At 33.3% G+C, this 21,731-nt stretch overlaps 3 protein-coding genes across 5 annotated transcripts; 2 read left to right on the plus strand and 1 right to left on the minus strand.

Moving 5' to 3' along the window:
* The first annotated feature begins 3,753 nt into the window (after positions 1–3,753).
* On the plus strand, positions 3,754–5,578 carry LOC119645368 (protein ST7 homolog). Of its 2 annotated transcripts, XM_038045548.1 has the most exons (3): positions 3,760–3,794; positions 3,858–4,070; positions 4,124–5,578. In XM_038045548.1, exons 2-3 carry the CDS (start codon positions 3,932–3,934, stop codon positions 5,539–5,541), a joined length of 1,557 nt encoding a protein of 518 aa, XP_037901476.1. In that variant the 5' UTR covers positions 3,760–3,794; positions 3,858–3,931; the 3' UTR covers positions 5,542–5,578. The 2 variants fall into 2 exon arrangements, with proteins under 2 accessions (XP_037901474.1, XP_037901476.1); XM_038045546.1 differs by having other exon boundaries at positions 3,754–4,070.
* A 2,644-nt stretch (positions 5,579–8,222) lies between these two features.
* On the plus strand, positions 8,223–9,569 carry LOC119645144 (probable malonyl-CoA-acyl carrier protein transacylase, mitochondrial). Its single transcript, XM_038045099.1, has 2 exons — positions 8,223–9,281; positions 9,347–9,569. The coding sequence occupies exons 1-2, from the start codon at positions 8,307–8,309 to the stop codon at positions 9,512–9,514; spliced, it is 1,143 nt and encodes a 380-aa protein (XP_037901027.1). The 5' UTR covers positions 8,223–8,306; the 3' UTR covers positions 9,515–9,569.
* Positions 9,570–9,674: 105 nt separating this feature from the next.
* On the minus strand, positions 9,675–21,501 carry LOC119645145 (calcium homeostasis endoplasmic reticulum protein). 2 transcript variants are annotated; one of them, XM_038045101.1, is made up of 13 exons: positions 21,331–21,501; positions 21,037–21,207; positions 20,621–20,973; positions 17,262–17,424; positions 16,943–17,015; positions 16,352–16,426; positions 12,747–12,823; positions 12,478–12,676; positions 11,448–12,401; positions 11,221–11,388; positions 10,851–11,153; positions 9,911–10,079; positions 9,675–9,850 (listed from the first exon to the last, which is right to left on the minus strand). In XM_038045101.1, exons 1-13 carry the CDS (start codon positions 21,353–21,355, stop codon positions 9,752–9,754), a joined length of 2,829 nt encoding a protein of 942 aa, XP_037901029.1. In that variant the 5' UTR covers positions 21,356–21,501; the 3' UTR covers positions 9,675–9,751. The 2 variants fall into 2 exon arrangements, with proteins under 2 accessions (XP_037901029.1, XP_037901028.1); XM_038045100.1 differs by having other exon boundaries at positions 9,911–10,082.
* Positions 21,502–21,731: the final 230 nt, after the last annotated feature.

A 21,731-nucleotide genomic window follows, 5' to 3' on the forward strand; every position in this document is an offset into this window, starting at 1 on the left:
AAACAGGGTCGTTTCCAATGCTTGATTATATAACAAATCTCACAGTATTATGGACGCTGCATAATAGAGCTTGGTCTACATTTCCACGAAATCGCCACATATTTGAATTGTAAATTTTTCATATCAACCTTTATATATTATTATCTATCTGTATAAATATTACATACATAACCGATAAATCTATAAAATTTATAAAAGTTATAAATTGAATGTCGCTCCCAGACATGGGAATATAAACGAAGGTTCATTATATCAGCCCTCTATTATTGTCCAATAATAGCATGGATGCTTGTTTTGTGTTAATTATAAATATTATTATTTCTATCATAAATAAAGCAGGTCAAATTTTTGAGTTTCACTAAACTCACTTAAATAATTTTTTAGGTTAGGGTAGGTATGCTTTTGCAAATTTTTATTACAGTCTTCTCCGGAAATTAGATATTCCTTTCTAATTCACACCGCTTCTTTGTATCAGGAAAAATTATTTTCATTCCCTGAATATCAGAGAGAAGACTTGCTAATAACAAATCAGTTTTTTGCATTAAAATTAAAAAGATAATTATTAATTTTAGACGATCAAGAAGTGGAATTAAAGTAACCCCCTCTTCTATTTGTATTATTGTTTGATACAAGCTAACTCCTGTTTTTCCTTGCATTGTTTGCATTAAAATTGAATACATTACTTCCAGTCATGTGTCGATCATACGCTTTCTCATTGTGTTTTACCCTAAATGCATACAGCGTATGCCACACCATTTGTTTTCGAATCTCACCGTTTGCTTGTTTTATTAAAGAGCGGTATTCGAACACAAAGTCATGGCCAAGCGTAACATATATGCGTAGGTTTAGCAAAATAGTGTTGTTTTATTATAATGAAGTGCTGAATGTGATGGGATTGACACAATGTAGCTTCACTAATATTCCCACGTTTATATATAATAATATATCGCACCTCTGTATACAATATATAAAAAAATTTATAAATTAGTTTTATCTTCCTTTTATGAAAAATTTATTATCCATTTTTTTAGGCTTTTGAGAAGCTATTTTTTCTACAAATTTTGAAGATTTCTTCTTTAAAGCAAATTATTAGAGAAATAATAATTTTTTAATAAATTAAAAAAACATAGAACAAAATAAACTTGGAATGAAGTAATTATACTCACGTCCGTTGAAAAAATAACAAAAACTTTATCACCAAAAATCTAACTACCAAGGAATCGTCTAGTATTGGTGAAATAATTGAAAGGTGCTTCGCTATAGCTATCATAAAAATGGTGCAAACTTTTCTACGTAATAGCTCATAGCAAAACTGGGCTTGCATTCAAAGGAACTGAAGACCTCACACTGTATATACGGCCGGTATTTCGAAGGGGGATATTTTACTTCAATCAAGTTAAATTTCAAGGTATTGCCGACATTATGCCTAGATATGTTTACACACTGGAAGCAGATTATCAATTAAGCAGTCAGGACGTCGGTAACGCTCCTTATATAAACGAAAATGACTTAAGAATTAATTCTGATAATAAAGCAAGCACACCGGAAATCTCTGAAACAAAACAAACGGAAGGGCAGACACAAAGAAGTACTATTCAGGATATACCATATGTGCAGTTATATTGAGAAAGGTGCGCTGTAAAAATTATTTGACTTTCATGAACAATTCCGAGCATAAATATATAATTCTGAAATATAAATAATATATATAAATAGGCGTCGTGTAGAATAATCCATATGGAATATGGAAAATTGAATTTAATAAATTGAAATTAATAAATGTATAAATAAAATAAATTAATTAAGGATAAATTAGATAAAGATAAAAATAATTTATTTTAATAAAAAAAAATTCTCTATATGTCTCGATATGAAAGCATTTAGCGAACATCATATTTAAAATTCTTCAATGTGTATTCATGAATGAAAAGAAAACAAATTATATATATACCCTATATATATGCAAGTTTGGTCTTTCCCATACACACAAACACACACTCTATCTGTATACCATAGCGCATATTCACTTAAAAACACAGAATTTATATGCTTCCGCTTTACAAACGTTTAAGAATATGCGACGGTATATCGCGAAACTATTAATAGAGCCTTAGCCCATACAAATAATGGGAACGAAAGAAAAATGTGAAATGGCAAGTTAACATCGTTACTAGTGTTATTCATAACGGGAAAATGAAACTTGCATAATAATTTCTTAGTATGAATATTAGACAAAATGAAGGACCATTTTGATATTTCGTTGTCGCAGATATTACTAACAAAATATATAATGCGGCAAGGTTCCTGCTTTTACTATGGTTTAGTTACGCAAAAATCCCTATTTCGCGAAACTAACAAATTGGGCTGACACTATGAAGCGTCATACTCACAAGTGGCACACACAAGGGGTAACCGCACTATCTTACAGTTTTATAGGAAAGTGTAAAGAAAAACATAAGGTTTTAGAGCCAAAATTAAGGAAATCAATGTAACCATAAACAACAAATTTATAAAAAATAACCATAAGGACATAAACAACCTTGTTTAGTGATAAAGAAGATTGAGTAGATAAAAAATTTATGAAAAATGAGAATAGGTAAGATCACTTATTGAAGCAAGTGACGTTGACGCAGTTTTTTTGACATTCGATGTGACCAAAATCTGAGGGATCATGACAAATTTCACGAAACTGTAAGAATGAACCCGTTTCGATTTTTTATAGGAATTTCTGGAAAATCAACTTCATAAAAATTCAATTCGGTAGCCCATTTCTGCCAAGTGTAGACTTTTTCTTACACTCATGCAAGTATTTCTATATGAAGAATACATTTAAATTCATTTGAATGAATTGCACTTTCTTTTATTTCTTACAAAATTATGAATGGTATGAACTAAAACAGCAAATTACATAGTATAAAAAAAATATGCGTTAGTCTTACCTAAACGTAAATTAGATAAGTAACTTTATATTTTAAAAGAAACGATTGTCATTTCCTGTGCGTTTTTTTCTTTTCGTTTTATTTGTCTGTAAGCATGCAAAACCATATGATTTATCGATTCCCGTAACGTTTTGTGGAAAGTCGCCAGAATTGATTCCCAGCTCAAAAATTGGAATGACGGCTCAACATGTCGGACTCCATAGTGATAATGTTCAGCACTATTTTTCAAACCATAATATTCTATTCAAGACCCATTTGGAGAGAATTCGCCCAATTTTATATAAAAAAACGTCAAATTTGCCAACACAAAGTTCTAAAAATTGTATAAAATTGTGTTTGGCAAATGATTCAACTATATTCAATTGAGAAAATCGAGTTGCTCCAAACCAGAATTAATAAACATACATTCATTCATGATATATATTCAATATAATGTATATGGTTACAGGTGTCATCGATAGAAAATAGCCAAGGCATTTTAGGTGACTGTTTATCTATGTTGAATTATTTACATGAAATATGATTAATATTTTTCTATATTTAAGGGTGCAAAATTTTTGCTATGATTACTAAAGTATATTATGATTTTCAAAGCTTAACCGAAAGAAACTCACAATTTTTAACTTTTCGATAATTGCCAAAAATGCAACTCAGTTGCTTCGATAATTGGCAGCACTGATTAGAAAAATAGGAAGAGACAATTTGAAGAAAACATTTTCTGTTGTATTTTGCAAAAAAAATTTCATATTTAATTTAATGACATACACAAAAGTGGAAAAAGTGTTGATGCAAAATTTTATTTGTCAGTAGATATTCGCACGGACAAATATTGTTTTTGTTTGACTGAAATAAGCGGTAGGAAAAAATTTACTCAAAAAAAAAAGAAAGGTTAAGCACATCATTTTAACACATTGACAGCACATAAGAGTGGGAGGAAAAAAAGGATATTTTTGCCAGTGTACAGTTTCAAAAGGAATTGTCATTGTGGCGTCATGTGGGACTCCTCGATGTTCCTAAGTACCCTTACGCCTAAATTTTATGTGGCTTTGACGGGCACGTCAAGTTTGATCTCTGGATTAATATTAATATTCGAATGGTGGTATTTTCGAAAATATGGCACGTCGTTTATAGGTAAGTTACGATTAACTCTATAAAGACAGATATTCTAATTTAAAATTCTGTAGAACAAGTTTCCATCAACCATATAAGTCCTTGGATTAATGGTGGCGACACTTCCTCAGAAACGAACGGAAATGCTAGCGGAACCAGCTCTAGCAGTGGTTCCAGTAATGGTGGTAGTCCGCCTGGCGGTCAACAAATGCCGGAGTGCAAAGTTTGGCGTAACCCCCTCAATCTTTTTCGCGGTGCAGAATATCAACGGTTTTTCTGGGCCACTAGCAAAGAACCATTAACTTACTACGATATGAACCTTAGTGCTCAGGATCATCAAACCTTCTTTACTTGTGAAGGAGATGTCCGCAAGGAAGAATATGAAATAATGCAGACGGCTTGGCGCGAACGTAATCCTGTGCAACGTATTAAATCGGCTCATAACGCTTTGGAAATCAATCCTGATTGTGCTCCCGCTTACATTCTGCTAGCTGAAGAAGAAGCCACGACAATTGTGGAGGCTGAACGCATATTGCGTTCAGCTTTAAAGGTTGCCGAACAAAATTATCGTAAATCTCAAGCCACTCAACATCAAGGCCCTATAGCGGAAGGTATGCATCGTCGTGATACTAATGTACTCATTTACATACGACGTCGTTTAGCTATGTGTGCTCGAAAATTGGGAAAACTAAAAGAAGCTGCAAAAATGTTCCGCGATCTTACCAAGGAAATCCCTTCCATTATGAATGTGCTTAACATTCATGAGAATCTCATTGAAACGTTATTAGAAATGCAAGCTTATGCAGACTGTCAAGCAGTTTTGGCTAAGTACGATGATATATCTCTACCCAAATCGGCCACTATTTGCTATACGGCAGCTTTATTGAAAGCGCGAGCGGTAGCTGATAAGTTTTCACCAGATATAGCATCCAAGCGAGGACTTAGTCCAGCTGAAATGTGTGCAGTGGAAGCAATACACCGGGCAGTTGAATTTAACCCTCATGTGCCCAAATACCTGCTGGAGACCAAGCCTTTGATCTTACCACCTGAGCACATCCTTAAGAGAGGTGACTCTGAAGCTTTAGCTTATGCCTTTTTTCACTTAAAACATTGGAAAAATATTGAAGGCGCACTTAATTTGTTGCACTGTACTTGGGAAGGCACTTTTCGAATGCTTCCCTATCCATTAGAGCGCGGTCATCTCTTCTATCCATATCCCACATGCACAGAATGTGCTGATCGCGAGTTGTTGCCTGCTTTTCATGAAGTGTCCGTATATCCAAAAAAAGAATTACCTTTCTTTATACTATTCACGGCTGGACTGTGCTCATTTACCGCTTTGCTGGCTTTGTTGACGCACCAGTATCCGGAACCAATGGGCTTTTTAGCGCAAACTGTACTTACTTGGATATCGTACCCTTTTCAATTACTGAAGGAACGCGTTGAAGCTTTTTGGCCCTGTAACTTGTTGCAGCATTTGTCACGTGTCTAAACACAAATTTTTGCATAATGCAATGTTTCCTCGCCTTTTACACACAATACAAATTTTTGCCAATTTAAAGAATAAAAGTACGAAACGGCCATTAATTCTCCGGGTAAACGTCGTATATTCAAACATTTAATGTTTAGTTCTAATTGCATCTTATATATCTTACGTTCCGCTTATTTCTTTTAAATATTTCTTTATTTTTGTTTCATAATTATTTCTGTAAAAAGTATCAATGAAAGATGAAGTAATGGCTTCATTTAATTTATTTTTGCTACAACAAATTATACGCGAGTATTTTCGCCTGTCACTAAATTTAACATTGTCTTTTTTTTTTTTGTTCCTAAACACGATTATACTCTAACAAGTGTTTGAATAACAATCTTGAAGACAAAATTTGCTCTAAAATTTAAACTTCTATACATAAATATAACCACAACACGATACATATTTAAAAACAAGATCAAAAGAAGTAAAGAAAATTAATTAAAAAATACAAATACTAATGAAAATAAATAAACCGGATAAAAAATTTGTATTTCTCGTTTAAATTTGAAAATATAAACTGAAAACAAAAGCTATATATGGCGGAGAATTTACGTATGTATTGTGTTCAAGGGAAATGCTAAAGATTTTTGAAACATTTATTTTTCTTTTAAATTACGTAATTTTTATGGTTTCAACACAATATTGCCCTTAGTAACAATTTAAAAACTGTTTTCTTTTGACATAGATAGCTGTCTAAATCAATATCAATATTGATTTGAATAAAAAAAAAAAAAAAATACTCGAATTGGCAAATGGAGCGAATCGTCCTATTAATTTGTATGGTCATAAAGGATACCTTGGTCAAAAAATCGAAACTACTATCTGTGCCGAAGATCTTTTATGGAAATGCGTATGTTTCAATATCTTTGTCTAATGTGTTTCAACGTGAGAAATTTAGTGTTTCAAGAAAATTCTATGCTATATATAATTTCCCCGGTAGCTAACGCTTGACGATGTATAACTATAACTTAAAACTGGTAAATAAACTGCTCAATATGTAATCATTGTACACACAATTTGTTTGGGGCTATGAATTGTGAAATTATAAAGATTTTGCAGATTTTTATGCTCCGTTCAGATCTCAAATCGCAATATAAGAAAAGGAGGGAAGCTACATTCTGTTTTGTTTGAAATTTCTTACTTAACTTATAAGAAGTCACCGATCTCATTTCGAAGCACAGTTAATCATTACCGATAGTGAGAATTTTGAAAATATCATAGGGGTAATCACGTATCTGAAACTCAGCTGATGTTTTCACTTAGTTTCGCATCGCGTATGTGATAGCATTCAGTACAGCTGTTAAATACACTCTCCCATATTTGCCCAGTTAAACGAAAACAAAAAAACTAACGTTCGGCATTAGTTGGGTTGTTTAGAGTTGCCTTTATACTCGAAATATGGCTGTAAATTTGGGATAAAATAAGTGCCAAACAAAATTGTTTAGTTACAAAAAGCTGAAACAAAGCACACATTTTAAATATATGGAAGATAAACAAATTAATTCTTCTTTTTTTATCACTTCTTACTCCAATTGTCTAATTAAGACTCATAATTCGCTGCAGCTTGTAATCAATTGAGTACCGTTAATGTTTGCATAATCCGCCTGAGTGGCCGAGTAGGCAAGAGTCTCGACTAGCAACTCTCAATGGTCGTGGGTTCAAATTCCAAGTGCGGTAGAATTTTTAATAAAGCCGATGCTAATGCTTTAAGACAGTAGTCTTAGAATTAATTCTCTGGCTAAATTTATAATAATAATAATAATAACAATAATAATGTTTCCATACTTCATATACTGTCGCTATCAACGATAAAGCGCGAAGGAGTAGCAAATAAGAAACGCTCACCGTTCTACTGAATATATATTAATCTTATCGCCAAAAGGGAATAAGTTCGATGTTTTGAGAAAATTAGAAAGTTGGCTTTTTTTACAGAACACAAAACTTGAATTGGTTTCCAACTCATTTTAAAACATTATACATTCTTTATAGGTAAACTCATATGCTGGTATATATATAAATATATTATATAAAATAAAAATAAAAGTATATATATTAAAATTCAAAGTTTATGTTTACAGTTCAAAGTTAATATCGACAGCTAGGGAATTTTGAGAGATTTTTGTTGCGGCGCAAAAACATATATTTATTACTTATTCACAACTCATTGGAGTTCCAGGCCATTCCATACGTGTAAGTATTCGCGCCTGTTCGCGAAGCAATGTAGCTCATTAATTTCAACTTCTAATTTATTTTTTCTATCCAAAATGCTATTTGACTTCATCTTGCTTCGTTAAAAGTTTTGCACAAATTTGTTTTTATTTATAAATAACCAAATGTCAAATTTGCCCATTATTGTTTCGAAATAAATTTCGAAAGGCGAAAGCTATACATAATTATCAACTAAATGACTCGCACGTTGCTTCTTCTTGCTTACGTTAGATAGCTAAAAGATGCATAATCAGTGTCCTAATTTTAAACAACAACCTAAATTAATCGTTAACTTTATTAAGTTCCAGAGGGACAATGCAAAAAACCTTATTTTCTTACTGTGCATTTATTAAAACCGGGCAAATCATCTGTGGTTCTTTTCTTTTTTTTTTGGTATGTTGAATGAACATCTGTTGTTCAGTCACTGAACATTCAAGAAGAAGAAGAAGAAAGGTTTTCTAATAGCCACTGTTTTTACCTATGCGGATTTAAGCCTGCTGATTTTTTATCGAACAATGTTAACGCTACATTTAAACTTAAGTATATGCTTAAAATTAAGGCCTTTATTAAGATTTATAGGCACTAAAACACAAATCGGTCTGCGGAATGAAAAGGAAACAATTGATGAGAAGCCATTACCCCAACTGACTGAAAGTAAACTTATGGAAGAAATGGGCACACCTAAAACTGGTCGTCCACGAATCGATCCTAAAGAGACTTCAATAGTTTTATTCCCCGGGCAAGGCACGCAATATGTGGGTATGGCAAGCCGATTAATGCATTTTCCTGAAGCCCGTCGTATATTTAAATTAGCCAATGAGGTGCTAGGTTATGATTTACTCAAATTGTGTTTAGAAGGTCCTCGAGAAAAATTAAACCGTACCGAGTACGCCCAGCTAGCTGTAATGGTGTCTTCTTTGGCTGCTTTAGAACAGCTACGTGAAGAGCGCCCTAAGGCAATTGAATCTTGTGTAGCTACAGCCGGATTTAGTTTGGGAGAATTTACTTCCTTGGTTTTCGCTGGATCTCTGCCCTTTGACAAAGCATTAAAACTAGTGCAAGTGCGTGCGAATGCGATGCAAGTAGCCTGTGATCAAATACCGGGAGGCATGGCTATGGTATTGTATGGACCTGATTCAAATATAGGGACAGCTTGCGTTAAGGCTCAGCAATGGTGCGTTGACAAAGGCATAGAAAATCCCCATTGTGGAGTAGCGATTTATATGTACCCTCATTGCAAAGTAGTAGCTGGTAATGTGGAAGCCTTAGAATATTTGGAAAAAAATTCAAATGCTTATAAAATTCGCCGCATTAAACGTTTGCCAGTCAATGGAGCATTTCATACACCGCTTATGGACAGCGCTGTAGCCCCTTTTATTAAAGCTTTGGAGACTATAAAACTAGAAGACCCGCTTATCCATGTCTATTCGAACATAGATGGTAAACCTTATCGGAATGCGGCCGGGATCATACGAAAGCTGCCAAAACATGTATGCCAATATTCTAGCGAGATTTTAAAGATCTTTTTAACGACTTATTTATTATATGTTTACAGATTGTAAGGCCAGTCAAGTGGGAACAAACATTGCACGAAATGTACGAACGTAAACAAGACACAAATTTCCCGCGAACATTTGAATGTGGCTCTGGTAAAGGCCTGATAGGTATTTTAGAAAAAGTCAATGCCAAAGCAGCCAACTCGGCCTTCAGTGTAGAAGCGTAACGTATAAATTTATTAAGAATGTATTTGTTTTAACTTCAATTAACTTAAGTTGAATAATTACGTGGGAATTTAATGGATCGAAAAAAGTTTTGAGCTCTTTGATCTCATACGCGTTTTGTTTTTAAGGAATTTATTGTAACTTTGATACTTGATAAAATTATTCAATCTATTGATTAAATCAAATTTACAAAAACTTGAAAAAAAATAAAAAATAAATTAAAAATTTTAGGACAAATTTTAACTTTTTTCATCACGAGAACGCATGCGATGCACGAAGGCAGCACCTTTGTTTTTGCGAAAGTTCTCAAAAGGATCATTGAGATTAACGCCAACGCCCTGTAATTAATGTGCCTTTAACTAGATATTTTTTTTTACAAATCAGCAAATGTAACTTACTTTATACATGTCTTTACGATCGCGAGGTTCTCCGGCCGAAATAGGTTGATCGATGCCTTGGTTTTTAGTACCTAAACCGGTACCAGTCCCGGCCCAACCCATTTTCATTAACATTTGATGGCCTTTGTTAGATTCTTCGATGAACTCATTGGTTTTGGCAAAACTATTGCTGCTATGAATTAGAAAAAAACAAAAACCTCAAACCTTTCTAAATTTATAAAGAAGCAATAGGAGCAGGACTGAGGCGAGTGTAGATTTTTATTCAAATCTTATAACAACATAACCCGAGATAAGCAATGTTATACAAATATATATATATATATATGTCATTTTTGATTGCAGCACAAACTGAAGATTCATTCGCTTAATACGTCGGCAGACGGTAAAGCTTCAATTGTTATTTTAATTGTGTGTCACAAAATGGCGAGAATGTTCAGCAGCATCCAAATTTGAAAGCCCATTGCTATCCGCTTGCAATAATAATTAATTGAAAAATTTGATACACACTATGGTGATAAGATATTCGGACTGTTTTTCCAAAATGTAGTTAATTAGTTCTCGGATGTTAAACTTTCCACCAACTAAAACTAGTCAAGAAACCCTCGTTCAGAATTAATTTTTAAACTATTGATTACCAATATTTTTAGATTGTTTCTGCTCACCCCAGGCAAGAGCGAGCGCAATTGTAATTTCAAAAGGTAATGTGATCGTTAATTCTAAATGTACTAGGAGTGATTCTACGATTTGCAAGGATTCGGATAACATAATGTCTGCAACCGATATATATATAATGATCAAGTGTGGCATAAGCTCTTAGGGATATTAAGAAGTGATATGATATCCATTTCATAAGTCGATGAACTCATTATCCACTACTAACAAATATATTTTTTTATATTTTTATTGTTGTTATACGTTTTGCGTAAATATGTGTACTCACAAAAAACTAGGTGGAGTAACTGAGCGTTCACGTTCCCGTTTAATGGTATTTTTTTCACGACCTTCGCGACTACTGCCTGCTGAAGACTCTCTTTCACGGTCGCGTTCTCTTTCACGTTCGCGGTCCCTGTCTCTGGCTGGAGACCGACGGGGTGAACGACTACGCCGACTACTACTGTAACGGCTACTGTTTCGCGATTGTCTATCTCGTGCGGATGAAGATCGTGCTGGTGACCTAGAACGGGTTCTTGAGCGTGAACGAGACCGAAGATAGGGCGAACGCGAACGACTGCGACTTTTTGATCTGAACATATAAAAAGTATTTGCTTAATACGAATAAACATACAATCAAACATGAGTGATTTGTTTACCTGTAACAACGTTTGTTAACCTTTTTCGGTTTTTGTTTCTCCAATATGATGGGACTGGGTGAACGGGACTTCTCTCTAGTACCATTCTTAATCTCCTCCTCTTTTTGCTTTTTAGCGGCATTTTTAACTTTATAATATTCATAGAGTCCTAATTTTTCCCAACCCTCACTGTTAAAGAAAAAGATATAAATAAGATTTCAAAAATTATATGGAAGAATTATCGGTACTTGTCGCGTGGTCTGTCGTGCGTGGGCATCGAATAAAAAGCAGCTAAAGCATTGGTCAAACGTTCATTTTGAGGCGCTGGTGGTGGTAAACGTATATCAGTAGGATCCAAAGGCTTGTAACGATAATCTTCAAGCCGTATTAAAGGGACCATAAGACCAGCGGGCAAATCATAATAGGCAGCCAAAGGTTTTTGTTCTTCTGGTTCCATTTGCATACGCGGCGCTGGTGGAATAATTTCATTATCATCAGTGTCTCCAGGCAGAGGATGTAATTCAAAACCACTAAGTAACTGTTGTTGTTGTTGTTGCTGTTGTTGTTGTTGTTGTTGCTGTTGTTGTTGCACGAGTTGTAACGCAACATTTACACTCATTACGTCCAAATTCAGACCGGAAGCATTATTGACTAAATCTGCAGCATTAATATTGGAAGTTGGATTATTTATATTTTGATTTCCTGGAATGTTATTGATTTGCCCGTATTGGGCTGTCGGCATCATTTGTGAAGGCATTTGATTGGAAGCTGTCATTATATTAGTGGGCATGACGCTAGGGCCAGTTGGACCAGCATTAGACCCCATAAAACCAGGTGGCGGCTTAGATAAATCCGGAATGAAGAAATTCTTTGGTACTCCTTCATTCTGATAATGACTATTATTGGTCTGTTGATTTTGATACATATTACCTACAACGCCTCCTGAATTGTTGCAGTCCATTTGACCATCCATTAAAGGCAAGGATATCTTTTGATTCATCAGTGAAGGTATTTTATTTTGTGATGGTTGTTGCTGTTGTTGCGAGGTCTGCTGTGCTGGCACAACAGCCGAAGGTGGCATTATCGAAGTATTCGGCATAACCGTTGCGAGCATTTGCTGCTCCAGCTGCTGCTTTTGTTGCTCCAATTGCGTTATTTGTTGCGTTGCATGTTGTATAAAAATTTCATGCTGCTTTTGATAACTAGTGATGATATGAGGGGAATATTAGCATATTTTCTTAAATTGAGTTCAAATTGATTTCATTTTGGTAAACTTACTTTTCTAATTGTGCTTTAGTGGCTTGAGTAAATTTTGAGGTTATGTCATGGTGTTGATTTTGCAAATTTGTTTTATATTCTTGCATTGAGGAGTCTGGGGATTGTAATTTTGAAATAACGCAGGCATCGAAAAATTTTGCCTTCGACTCCCACAACGACAACAATTTGGTTAATTTTGTTCTCTGCTCACCATTTGCAACTATAATCGGAAAAGAAAATCTGTAATAAATACACTCTTTTCCTATAGTAAATTCACTGCGAGATTATACTTAGATCAGCACTGCAAAACATAGGTATGACTACATTTTCAAGACAATTTTTCAGATCATTGGCATTTTTACGCACACTGTAAAATATAAATATTTTAATATTGGTAAAGACAATAGCTAATGGATTTGGATTTTTAATATAAATCAAGATTTTTTGCTTTATTGAATCATTCGAAAAACTATGAAGCGATATTATTGCGTCTACCGATTTTTAACGCGCAAACCTATTTTTATATTATTAGTCTGTCACTTTAATATTTTAAACTTTTACAAATGTTTCCGAAGTTTAACGGTTCGTAATATTTACCAACAAAATTCATTTTATTTACAATTTCCTTAAGAGATAATGGTTGAAGGAAAATCTATCGAAACTTTACTTTTATAATGAAAAGTTATATTGTCCGCCTCAATGCCCGCAAGTATCATTCGATAATAAACACTGAAGAACTTGTAACGATATCCAAAGAAGTCTGCTTCATAGAACCCCCAAAACTTCAGGACAGTAATCACTAAACCTAAAAGATAATATATTCATCCCATACTTTTTGCCGTTGTTTACCCGCACGGTTATGCGTGTTTCTTCTGGTTACGTAATTGCTATCCGTAACTCTATCTATTTACCCAGATCGAATACATAAATCATATTATTCCTCCATTGCCTCCCAAGCAAGTCCGACTATCACAATTTTCAGAGCCAATACTTGTCCGAAGTTATGGATCTAATTTTCTATTGACTAGAGACTCTTCACTTTGGGGATCAACTGTGAATATTGGTACACTCTGTTGAGAAGTTTGGATGGTCCTGTCATAAACTTTCACGACCCGTGGAGAAAATATCAACACAACAGTAAATGTCCATACCCTTTTAGCCGATTTATCATATCGTTTCGATAGACTTCCTCCTTAGTAGGACTATAAAACAGAAAAGAAAACTCTTTCGATATCTCCTGATGGCTAATATATGGCAGTTACTGTTGCCAGGACGAGCACAAGGCTTATATTTAACAAACGAACGGATATTCAACAAGTCTCGGAATTGAAGCCCTATTCCCTTTCTTTCAATTATTTTCAAGTGTTTTTATACATTATTTGTGTATGTAAATATATATTTTTAATATAATTTGAAAATTTTCAGCTTTCGCCGTGACCTTAGCACCGACTAAGTCGTGATCAACCACTGTTCACACGAAACCCTTGTTCACTTTAGTCATCAAACATTTCATTCGATTATTTGCTGCTTCCATCAATATCTGTATTAGTGGCGGCTCCATGTAGGCTTATGCCAAACACTTCTACGATCGCCGTAGTACCCTCGTACTCACGCACAAAGGTTTTAAAGTTTGCAAATCCAAATTAATTGAATTTCAAACGTTTACTTAAACGATAATGTATAGGTGTACGACTTAAGCGCTGTTCATTTTAAGGGCTAGTTGCTTCGGCAGGTCAGTTGTTACATACTGCTCAGCGGATTGCGACTTTCATGTGCACCGTCCTGCTGTTCTAAGCAACCAACACCTTTCATGGTATCCGCATAAGTTGCTAATTTGACTCGTCTCATAATGCTAGTTCTGCTTACCAAAAATGGCCCACTGGCCAAGAAAGGTGAGTTTCTTACACATTTACCGTTTGAGAATAGATGACTTCTAATCATTCACCTTCCCAGATAAGATTATGCAACATAGCTTTTAAGTGCACCAACTATCCTGAGGTAAATTTCGTAGCGGATCAGCCACTAGATGGTTCGATTGGTCTGTTCACTGATTTCAACCTCATCAGGTAGAGTTTACTATTTTTAGAGTTACGTACATATGCTTAAAGTACATTCTAGATAGATGCATAAAAAATATAAATATTATTATACATAACTGCGTAGAAGGCCCAGAGCTTGAATTAATAGTCTTAAGTATGTATGTTAGAACTAAAAATTAATCCCATGTTGATTTTGTAAGGTTTTTAAAAAACCTAAAAACTTGGAAATATTTTCTGAATCCTTGGTCCGTGTTTCAAGATGGGTGTCGAAGGCATCTCGAACGAACCTTTCGCATCGTAAATCATATAAGTGCGTATAATAAACATAAAAGCCATTGATTTACATGTCATTATGAAATATGTAAATATATTTAAGCACTGTACAAACAAATAAATTAATTTTGTCAAAAATCTATCAATCTGTGTCGAAATACAGATTCAATAATAATTTGAATAAACTTTAACGCTAATGATTAAATGATCAATTTTAACGTTAGCCCGTTGACGTGAATGACTTCTATGCGTGTGCTTGCAGATGCATACGACATCTGTAGCAATCCTAGATTCTTAATGTTATAAAACAGAAAAAAAAAAAAAAGAAGTGTTCAGCGATTTTAAAATGAGCGTCAACATGATTACATCACTAGATTGCAATCCCTTTGTATGGGAAAAATGTAGACCATTAATATAATTCATAATAAGGACTTTTCCATAGGGGATATTCGGGATCATCGGGCTTAACGTCTAAGCAGTTTCACGTACTATTTAACTCCCTATTCAGAGTTATTTTCAACTTTCTCTCATGATACTCGCTTATTATCGATCTCATGATTATATTTATTTTTAGAGTCTCTCTCTCTCTCTCTCTCTCTGACTCTAGTAAGCATTAACGTTATGCGGGACTAGCAAGGTCCATGGGTGAATGGCCTCACTCAAGGAGAACCGTTAAACCGTTAATTTCTCATATTAGGATTCGAGACATTCGAGACATTTGCCATTTAATACAAAGTGACCTAGTGCAGAAATGTCCCCTTTTCGCTTAAACAAAGCTTCAAAGGAGAGTAATTTTTCATCCGTTCTCAGTTGAAGATCATTTTCTAAATGTAAGTACATTCCCTTATCACATGGAGAATTAAGTTTAAATGTCCACAAATAATTCTAAGATTTCATAATGGAACCAGTTTCATAATGTTTGTCTGCGTGCCTGTCTGTCTGTCTGTCTGCCTGTCTGCCTTGTAGGCCTTCGAAAGCAAGCGCTAACAACAAGGGCAATCTTTTTCATTAATTTTTTCAAACTAAATGACAAAAGTCTAGACTTCTTAATTAAATGCTCACTTTTGCTCACGCTAATAAAATGTCCATGACATATGCGAAAAGCAAGGGGTGGCCATAATATAATGCCATATATAAATATGACCTTCAAAGTGTACATCTACCTGCAAGCTATACAGAGGCGGCGTACAATATATTCGATACCATGTATAATTGATATATCGATTGAATGGATTTTTGGTCTTTATCTAATCGACGGATCATTTTACACGATTCTATTTTATATTATTCCTTGATGCACTATGTTGGTGTTGTTACAAGCGTTCGTACACTTTAAGAGCGCATATGAAATTATTTATTAATAGGTATTAATTAACACAGGTTAGGTATAAAATTATAAATAATTAGCGGAAATTTTTGTTTGTTTCCCGAATGATCCAATTAGAGCGTCTCGATGCTTTTTTTTTTTTTTGACATTCTTTCTGCCGTTAATAGAATGGAATTATTTTGAGTATTTTTTTATAGTCTTCCCCTAATCCATCTATTATAAATTAAATATTACGAAAAAAGGAAACACAACTTACCAATGATGAAGTATATCATTAATTAAATATATAAGATGTAATTTTGTTGAAAATGTTGAACCATTGACCAAAGCCCTAAAAATAAATCAACAAACAATATTTCTAATGTGCATGTGAGTTTTAGTAGGTAATGATGAAGTTGTATGGAGTTTTTCTTTTTTCTCTTGTTATACAGTCGTAAAGAGTCTACTTTATATATCTGGTTACTAGTGACGTTCATGGTGTTTTCTTTTCTTTCCGTTTCTTTACTTTTTGTTTTCTTTTCTTCTTCTCTTTTTTAATAGTTCAAATCTCTTTCAAGTCGTAATTCAAGTTCAAGTTCAAGTACAACTGTAATAATAAGTCTATTAGACGTAGTATATATATATATATATATATATATATGTATATATATATCGTTATTCAAAAGTTGTCGACAATTCAATACATAACGTTTCAAATGGAATTCGCTAGGCCATTATGCATCCTCTCATCTAAAGGACGCACACATACACTCAAGTTTAAGTTAAGTAAAAAACTTGTACAAAATTAATTAATTAAATAGTTATGGCAACAGAAATTAAAAATAAAACTTAAATAGCTGACGCATACTTTTTTAAAAGATATTGTAAAACGACATTGTTTTTTGCGCTGTCGGATGAATGCTGTAATATCCAGTTTTTGCCTAAAATTGCAACATTAAAAATATTACTTCATTTGCAAAAACCAATAATAAAATTTAATTTTTTTTTTTTCTTTTTTGAATAACTAATTCGTAAAAACAAATGAATAATAAAATTAATTGTTTATCTTTTTTTTTTTTTTTTTTTTTTCTTTTCTTTTTTTCTAAACTTGCTTTATTTTAATAAATGATTTTATTTGAAATAGTTAAAAAAAAAAAAATATTGGAAAAAGTAAGGAGAGTATTTACCTGCTGATATGCTATCCTTTGTGCAAGAATCGATAATGGGTTGGAGCACTGCATCCATTTCTTTCAGTGAAATATTTCTGACCTCCGCTTGTTTTTCCAATTGTGCATTTTGTGCCGCCTCAATGGCTTCTTCAATTTGTTTCTTTTGCTGGCCCATCAATGCCTAAATATCCGTCAGTCACATTTTAATGTTTTCAAATGTACATTTCATTGTACATCGATTGATTGATTGATTGATTGATTGATTGGATTGTTTGTTTGTTTGTATTCACAGTGAATGGTTTGGATTTTTGTAATCAATTGAATTGATTTAGTTTGGTATCAAATGTATGTAGAAGAGATTTTTGATTTGGTTTTTGGGGGATTTTTCGGTAATTTTTTTGTTTAATTTTTTTTTTTCAATTTTTTTTTTTTTTATATAAAAGATACACAAGTAAAGTAAAATTTTAAATGTAGATAATGTTGATTGAAATAATATGTTTTTTAAAATATATAAATATGAAAAAAAAATCATTATTCTTTTTTGGATACTTATTACTGTTGCTTATAAATAAAGAAAAGAAGAACTTTCCAAATTTTAAAAACTGATTTGAATGCAGTGGAAATAACGAAATTTTTCGAAACCAACGATATAAATAAGAAGGCTGAAGTGTTTGAACTGCAGAACTCCATTTTTCGATAACATATATATATGATATGGAAAATTTCTAGTAATAAGATTCCGAGGGTCGGATAATTTACATCATACTCTACAAAGTTGAAACTTTATTGAAGGGTATCCTTTTTTATTATTAAGACTATTAAGTTAATGTCATCAATTTTCTCTCTGTATAAAGGTTTGTGCCATTTTCCAAACTACTTCATTCCATTGAATTTATTTAGAATAACCAGATGAAGATTCAGAATATCATGAGAGAGGTAACGAACGAGTTTTCATTTTGTATATGACTGTACTCGGCGAAATTCAACAAGTATTATCGTTTATATAAGTAAACGGATACAAGCACCGAATCTCAAATAGGCAGTATGGCTAGTATAGTTAGGAGTAAAACCAATAATTTTGCGAGATTTAGAACTAACAACTGGAAACGTTAAACAAAACACTTGTGTGCTGAAGATTGAAAGTTGTCGCAATATGCACACAATCTTGCTCTTAAGATCTTAAAAATTATAACTTAAAGGAAAGACCGATCTAAAAATACCGAATTTGCTTGGATACACTAACGGGGGAAAATTTCGATGGATGAAATTCGCATTCGTTTTGCTGGTAGCACTAGCGTTGAGCGTAGGAGAATAACCACTATTATTTAGAAATTGAAGACTGCGTTGACATTTTAAATATTAATTACGATACTTAACTATACGTTAAGCTTAAATAAAAAACCTCATATTTTTCTTGCCTTTTTCAGTTGTTACTTTTAAAAAAGTAAGAATGTTTTGGAAATTTTCAAAAAAAGATATGCTTGGCTCAAAGAGAGAATGCACCCAGCGACAGTGACCGACAGTGACAGTTTTACATGTCGTTCATTCTGATCGCATCGCAGAACTTTTTTATTATTATTATATATTAATATGGCTTTAAGCTATGATCATTTCAATTGCTACAGATATTTAACAGAGCATTTCAAATCGTTTGTGTTGGCATAGCTTCTATTGGGCACTTAACACGCTCATTACTAATAAAGGCTATTTGATCGAGGTTGCTATCTCTAAGTGAATTGCACTTTTCGCTTCTTGTGAAATAAACAAGAAAGCAAGAAATTATCTTTTTCATCCTTCCGGACAGCAGGAACCAGGCCACTATTAACAGCTGAAATATTTATAATTTAAGGATGGATGTACAAATATATATTTCAAGCTACAACGTAAAACTAACGGGCCGACCTCAAATTTATTTTCAAAGTCGTTGTATGTATTTTGTCATGCTGCTAAGCGCATGTTTTGCAATTACGATTTAAGCAATTAGAGGCAAAGAATACTGCCTCTTAGCCTCTTTGTGAATGACTGACAAGAAAGAGGGAATTAAGCCAGTCGACATGGAGCGCTGTATATATACATATAATATAAGGCAAATAACGATATTGATCGGATAAAAATCCGCAATTCTTTTTATCAAAAACTTTATGGTAGCTTTCATGAAGCTATCGAGTTTTTTTTTATACATGTACGTTTAACTGAAGCTGAACATAGTTTAATAAAATTATAAATCTGTATTGCATGATCAATATTTAGCGTAAAGTGTGAAAAGTCACGATACAGATTTCATTTGTAGTATAAACCCTATGCAATATTAGAGTTACAGGATTACTATCAAAAGTAAAAAGTGGAGAATTTTCTACTTTACTATAGCGAACGCTAATGCATAAGTGACATACTAGATAATTCATTTTACTTGCATGGTCTAGAGTTAATTATCGAAACCTACTAGCAAATCATATGCTGTCCATCCATTTTGCTGAAATCACAAAGAACACTTTAAAATTTCATTTACTCTCATATAAGTTCAAAAGCAACTTATGCCATCGTCGGATACGCCCACAACTAGTGAAAATCTGATATCCTTCGTGATGGTTTGGGCAACACCTTTCAGATTGTTGCTTCTGCAGTTAGAATTCAGACTAAGCTTCGATTCTTGTTTCTTCATTTTATTTTTTTTAATACCTTTCCCGGATTACATTGTTGTAGAATAGTGAATTTGAATTCGGAGAACATAGATTGAAATCAAGTGAAATTTGTCAATAAATGGTATTATTTAAAAGTATTTGTAGAATTTAAAACTTGTCGACAGTCATGTCATATTATTAACATTTGAGAATGTAGGAGTCTATTAAATTTTTTCAAGTGTATTTGAACTATACATATATAGTCGTTCAAAGAAATTAAATTGACTTTTTTTTAGAAATTATTTCTGCATTCGATGTTCCAACTTTGTGGTCGATTAGCTCGTGTGTAGACCAACCATTGAAATGAAATTAAAATTCGCAACTGGGAATATTTTTAATTAATCAAGTGAAATACAATTTGGATCTTTTAGCGCGTGCTAATTTAAAAAACTTTTCAGCAGCAGTTTCATAGACAAATATTGAAAGAAGGGATGTCGTTATTTCAACGAATAAATTGCAACCACTTGTCTAAAGAAAAATGCAGATAAATAAGGTGAAATCATTTCGAAAAAGATGTGATGAAAACGATAAGAGCTTTCTTCCCATAAACATAAATGTATTAATACAAAAACATAAATATATGTATATATTTCCCACACAAAAAATTTATCCTAACTTCTTTGTTAAATATAATAATAAAGTAAATGTTTTTGGAGCAAAGTATTTGAATGAATTTAAATCAAATAAAAGATTTACCGTATGTTGTGCCGTTAAATTTGATTCTGATTGCCGAATTTGTTCACGTAAGCTGTTCTGTTGCATATTGATAGCTTCAATTTGGGCGGTTATATTTATAGCTAAGGAATTATTGGTGTTTGTGGGTGCTGCAGGTACGACCACTGCATTGGACTGCGATATGTTTGAATTCCACATTTGATGATTTGGCGGCGGTTGATTCATTGCAAAAGGATTGGTATCATGATTATTTGATAATTGATTTTCTGAATGATGCATCATATTAGGCGGCGGACCTTGCGTAAAATGCGGAGGTGGTTGTTGTTGATTAAGCATGTTATTACCACTATTACATTGTTGCTGCTGTTTTAAAACTGTAAAATACGTTTGCCTTAAAAAGTCTTAAATAATACAAAACCGCATTCGCTTATGCTTACAATTTTGTTCGGCCATCACTCTGCACTGATAATAGGCCGCATGTTCACCACCATAAAGAAATTCAAATTTGGGATTATTTTGTTGTTTCTGTTTGGTAATCATTTCAAATTCTGGTCCATTTCGTGCCACAAATTCAGCCAATTTATCGATAATATTACGTAGACTAACATCTACAAAAGTTAAAAATTTAGAAAAATTCCTTGCCTTCACATTTCGACAATTCGTTGATTCGTTGGTCTCTCAGTCGATTCAGTCAATTTAGTACTACGTCCTAAATTTCCCGAAATAATTACCTCGTGGTGGTGGTGGACCATCCATTGCTTCTGTTAGTAAATCAAATTCTTACTTTTCAATATTTTATCAAGGAGAATTTTAAAGATTTCCAAATAATTTCATGCTAAGCTGTCAAAAATTGTAAAAAAATTCCAGGACGCCATTACTGAGACAGGGCTGTATAAAAGAGGTCTGCTTTGCCTGGTGTTTCGAATCCATTTAGTTTCAGTAAAATGAAAATGTGTACAGAGCAATGATGCCAATTGAGATTGGCACAACTTCTCGTGTTTTCTATACGTAAAAGCTTAATTTAGGCGATTTCAAGGCGCTTTAAGATGTAGATATTACTCGAGAAAATCTGAAAAATACTGGATAATAGCAACGAAAACTTAAAAAATGTTCTCTGTCTTTTCTGAAATGG

The sequence above is a fragment of the Glossina fuscipes genome, unplaced genomic scaffold (genome assembly GCF_014805625.2).
Source record: "Glossina fuscipes isolate IAEA_lab_2018 unplaced genomic scaffold, Yale_Gfus_2 1, whole genome shotgun sequence".
In the NCBI taxonomy this organism is placed as follows: Eukaryota; Metazoa; Arthropoda; class Insecta; order Diptera; family Glossinidae; genus Glossina; species Glossina fuscipes.

Excerpts from the sequence above, each read along its gene's own strand:
- LOC119645368 (XM_038045546.1), top strand. The coding sequence starts at position 3,932 with ATGTGGGACTCCTCGATGTTCCTAAGTACCCTTACGCCTAAATTTTAT. Across the intron at positions 4,071-4,123 it reads ATATGGCACGTCGTTTATAG|AACAAGTTTCCATCAACCAT; the intron begins GTAAGTTACGAT and ends AAAATTCTGTAG.
- LOC119645144 (XM_038045099.1), top strand. The coding sequence starts at position 8,307 with ATGTTAACGCTACATTTAAACTTAAGTATATGCTTAAAATTAAGGCCT. Across the intron at positions 9,282-9,346 it reads TACGAAAGCTGCCAAAACAT|ATTGTAAGGCCAGTCAAGTG; the intron begins GTATGCCAATAT and ends ATATGTTTACAG.
- LOC119645145 (XM_038045100.1), bottom strand. The coding sequence starts at position 21,355 with ATGGATGGTCCACCACCACCACGAG. Across the intron at positions 16,427-16,942 it reads TTACAATATCTTTTAAAAAA|GGCTTTGGTCAATGGTTCAA; the intron begins GTATGCGTCAGC and ends ATTTATTTTTAG. Across the intron at positions 12,824-16,351 it reads AATGATATACTTCATCATTG|TGTGCGTAAAAATGCCAATG; the intron begins GTAAGTTGTGTT and ends TATATTTTACAG.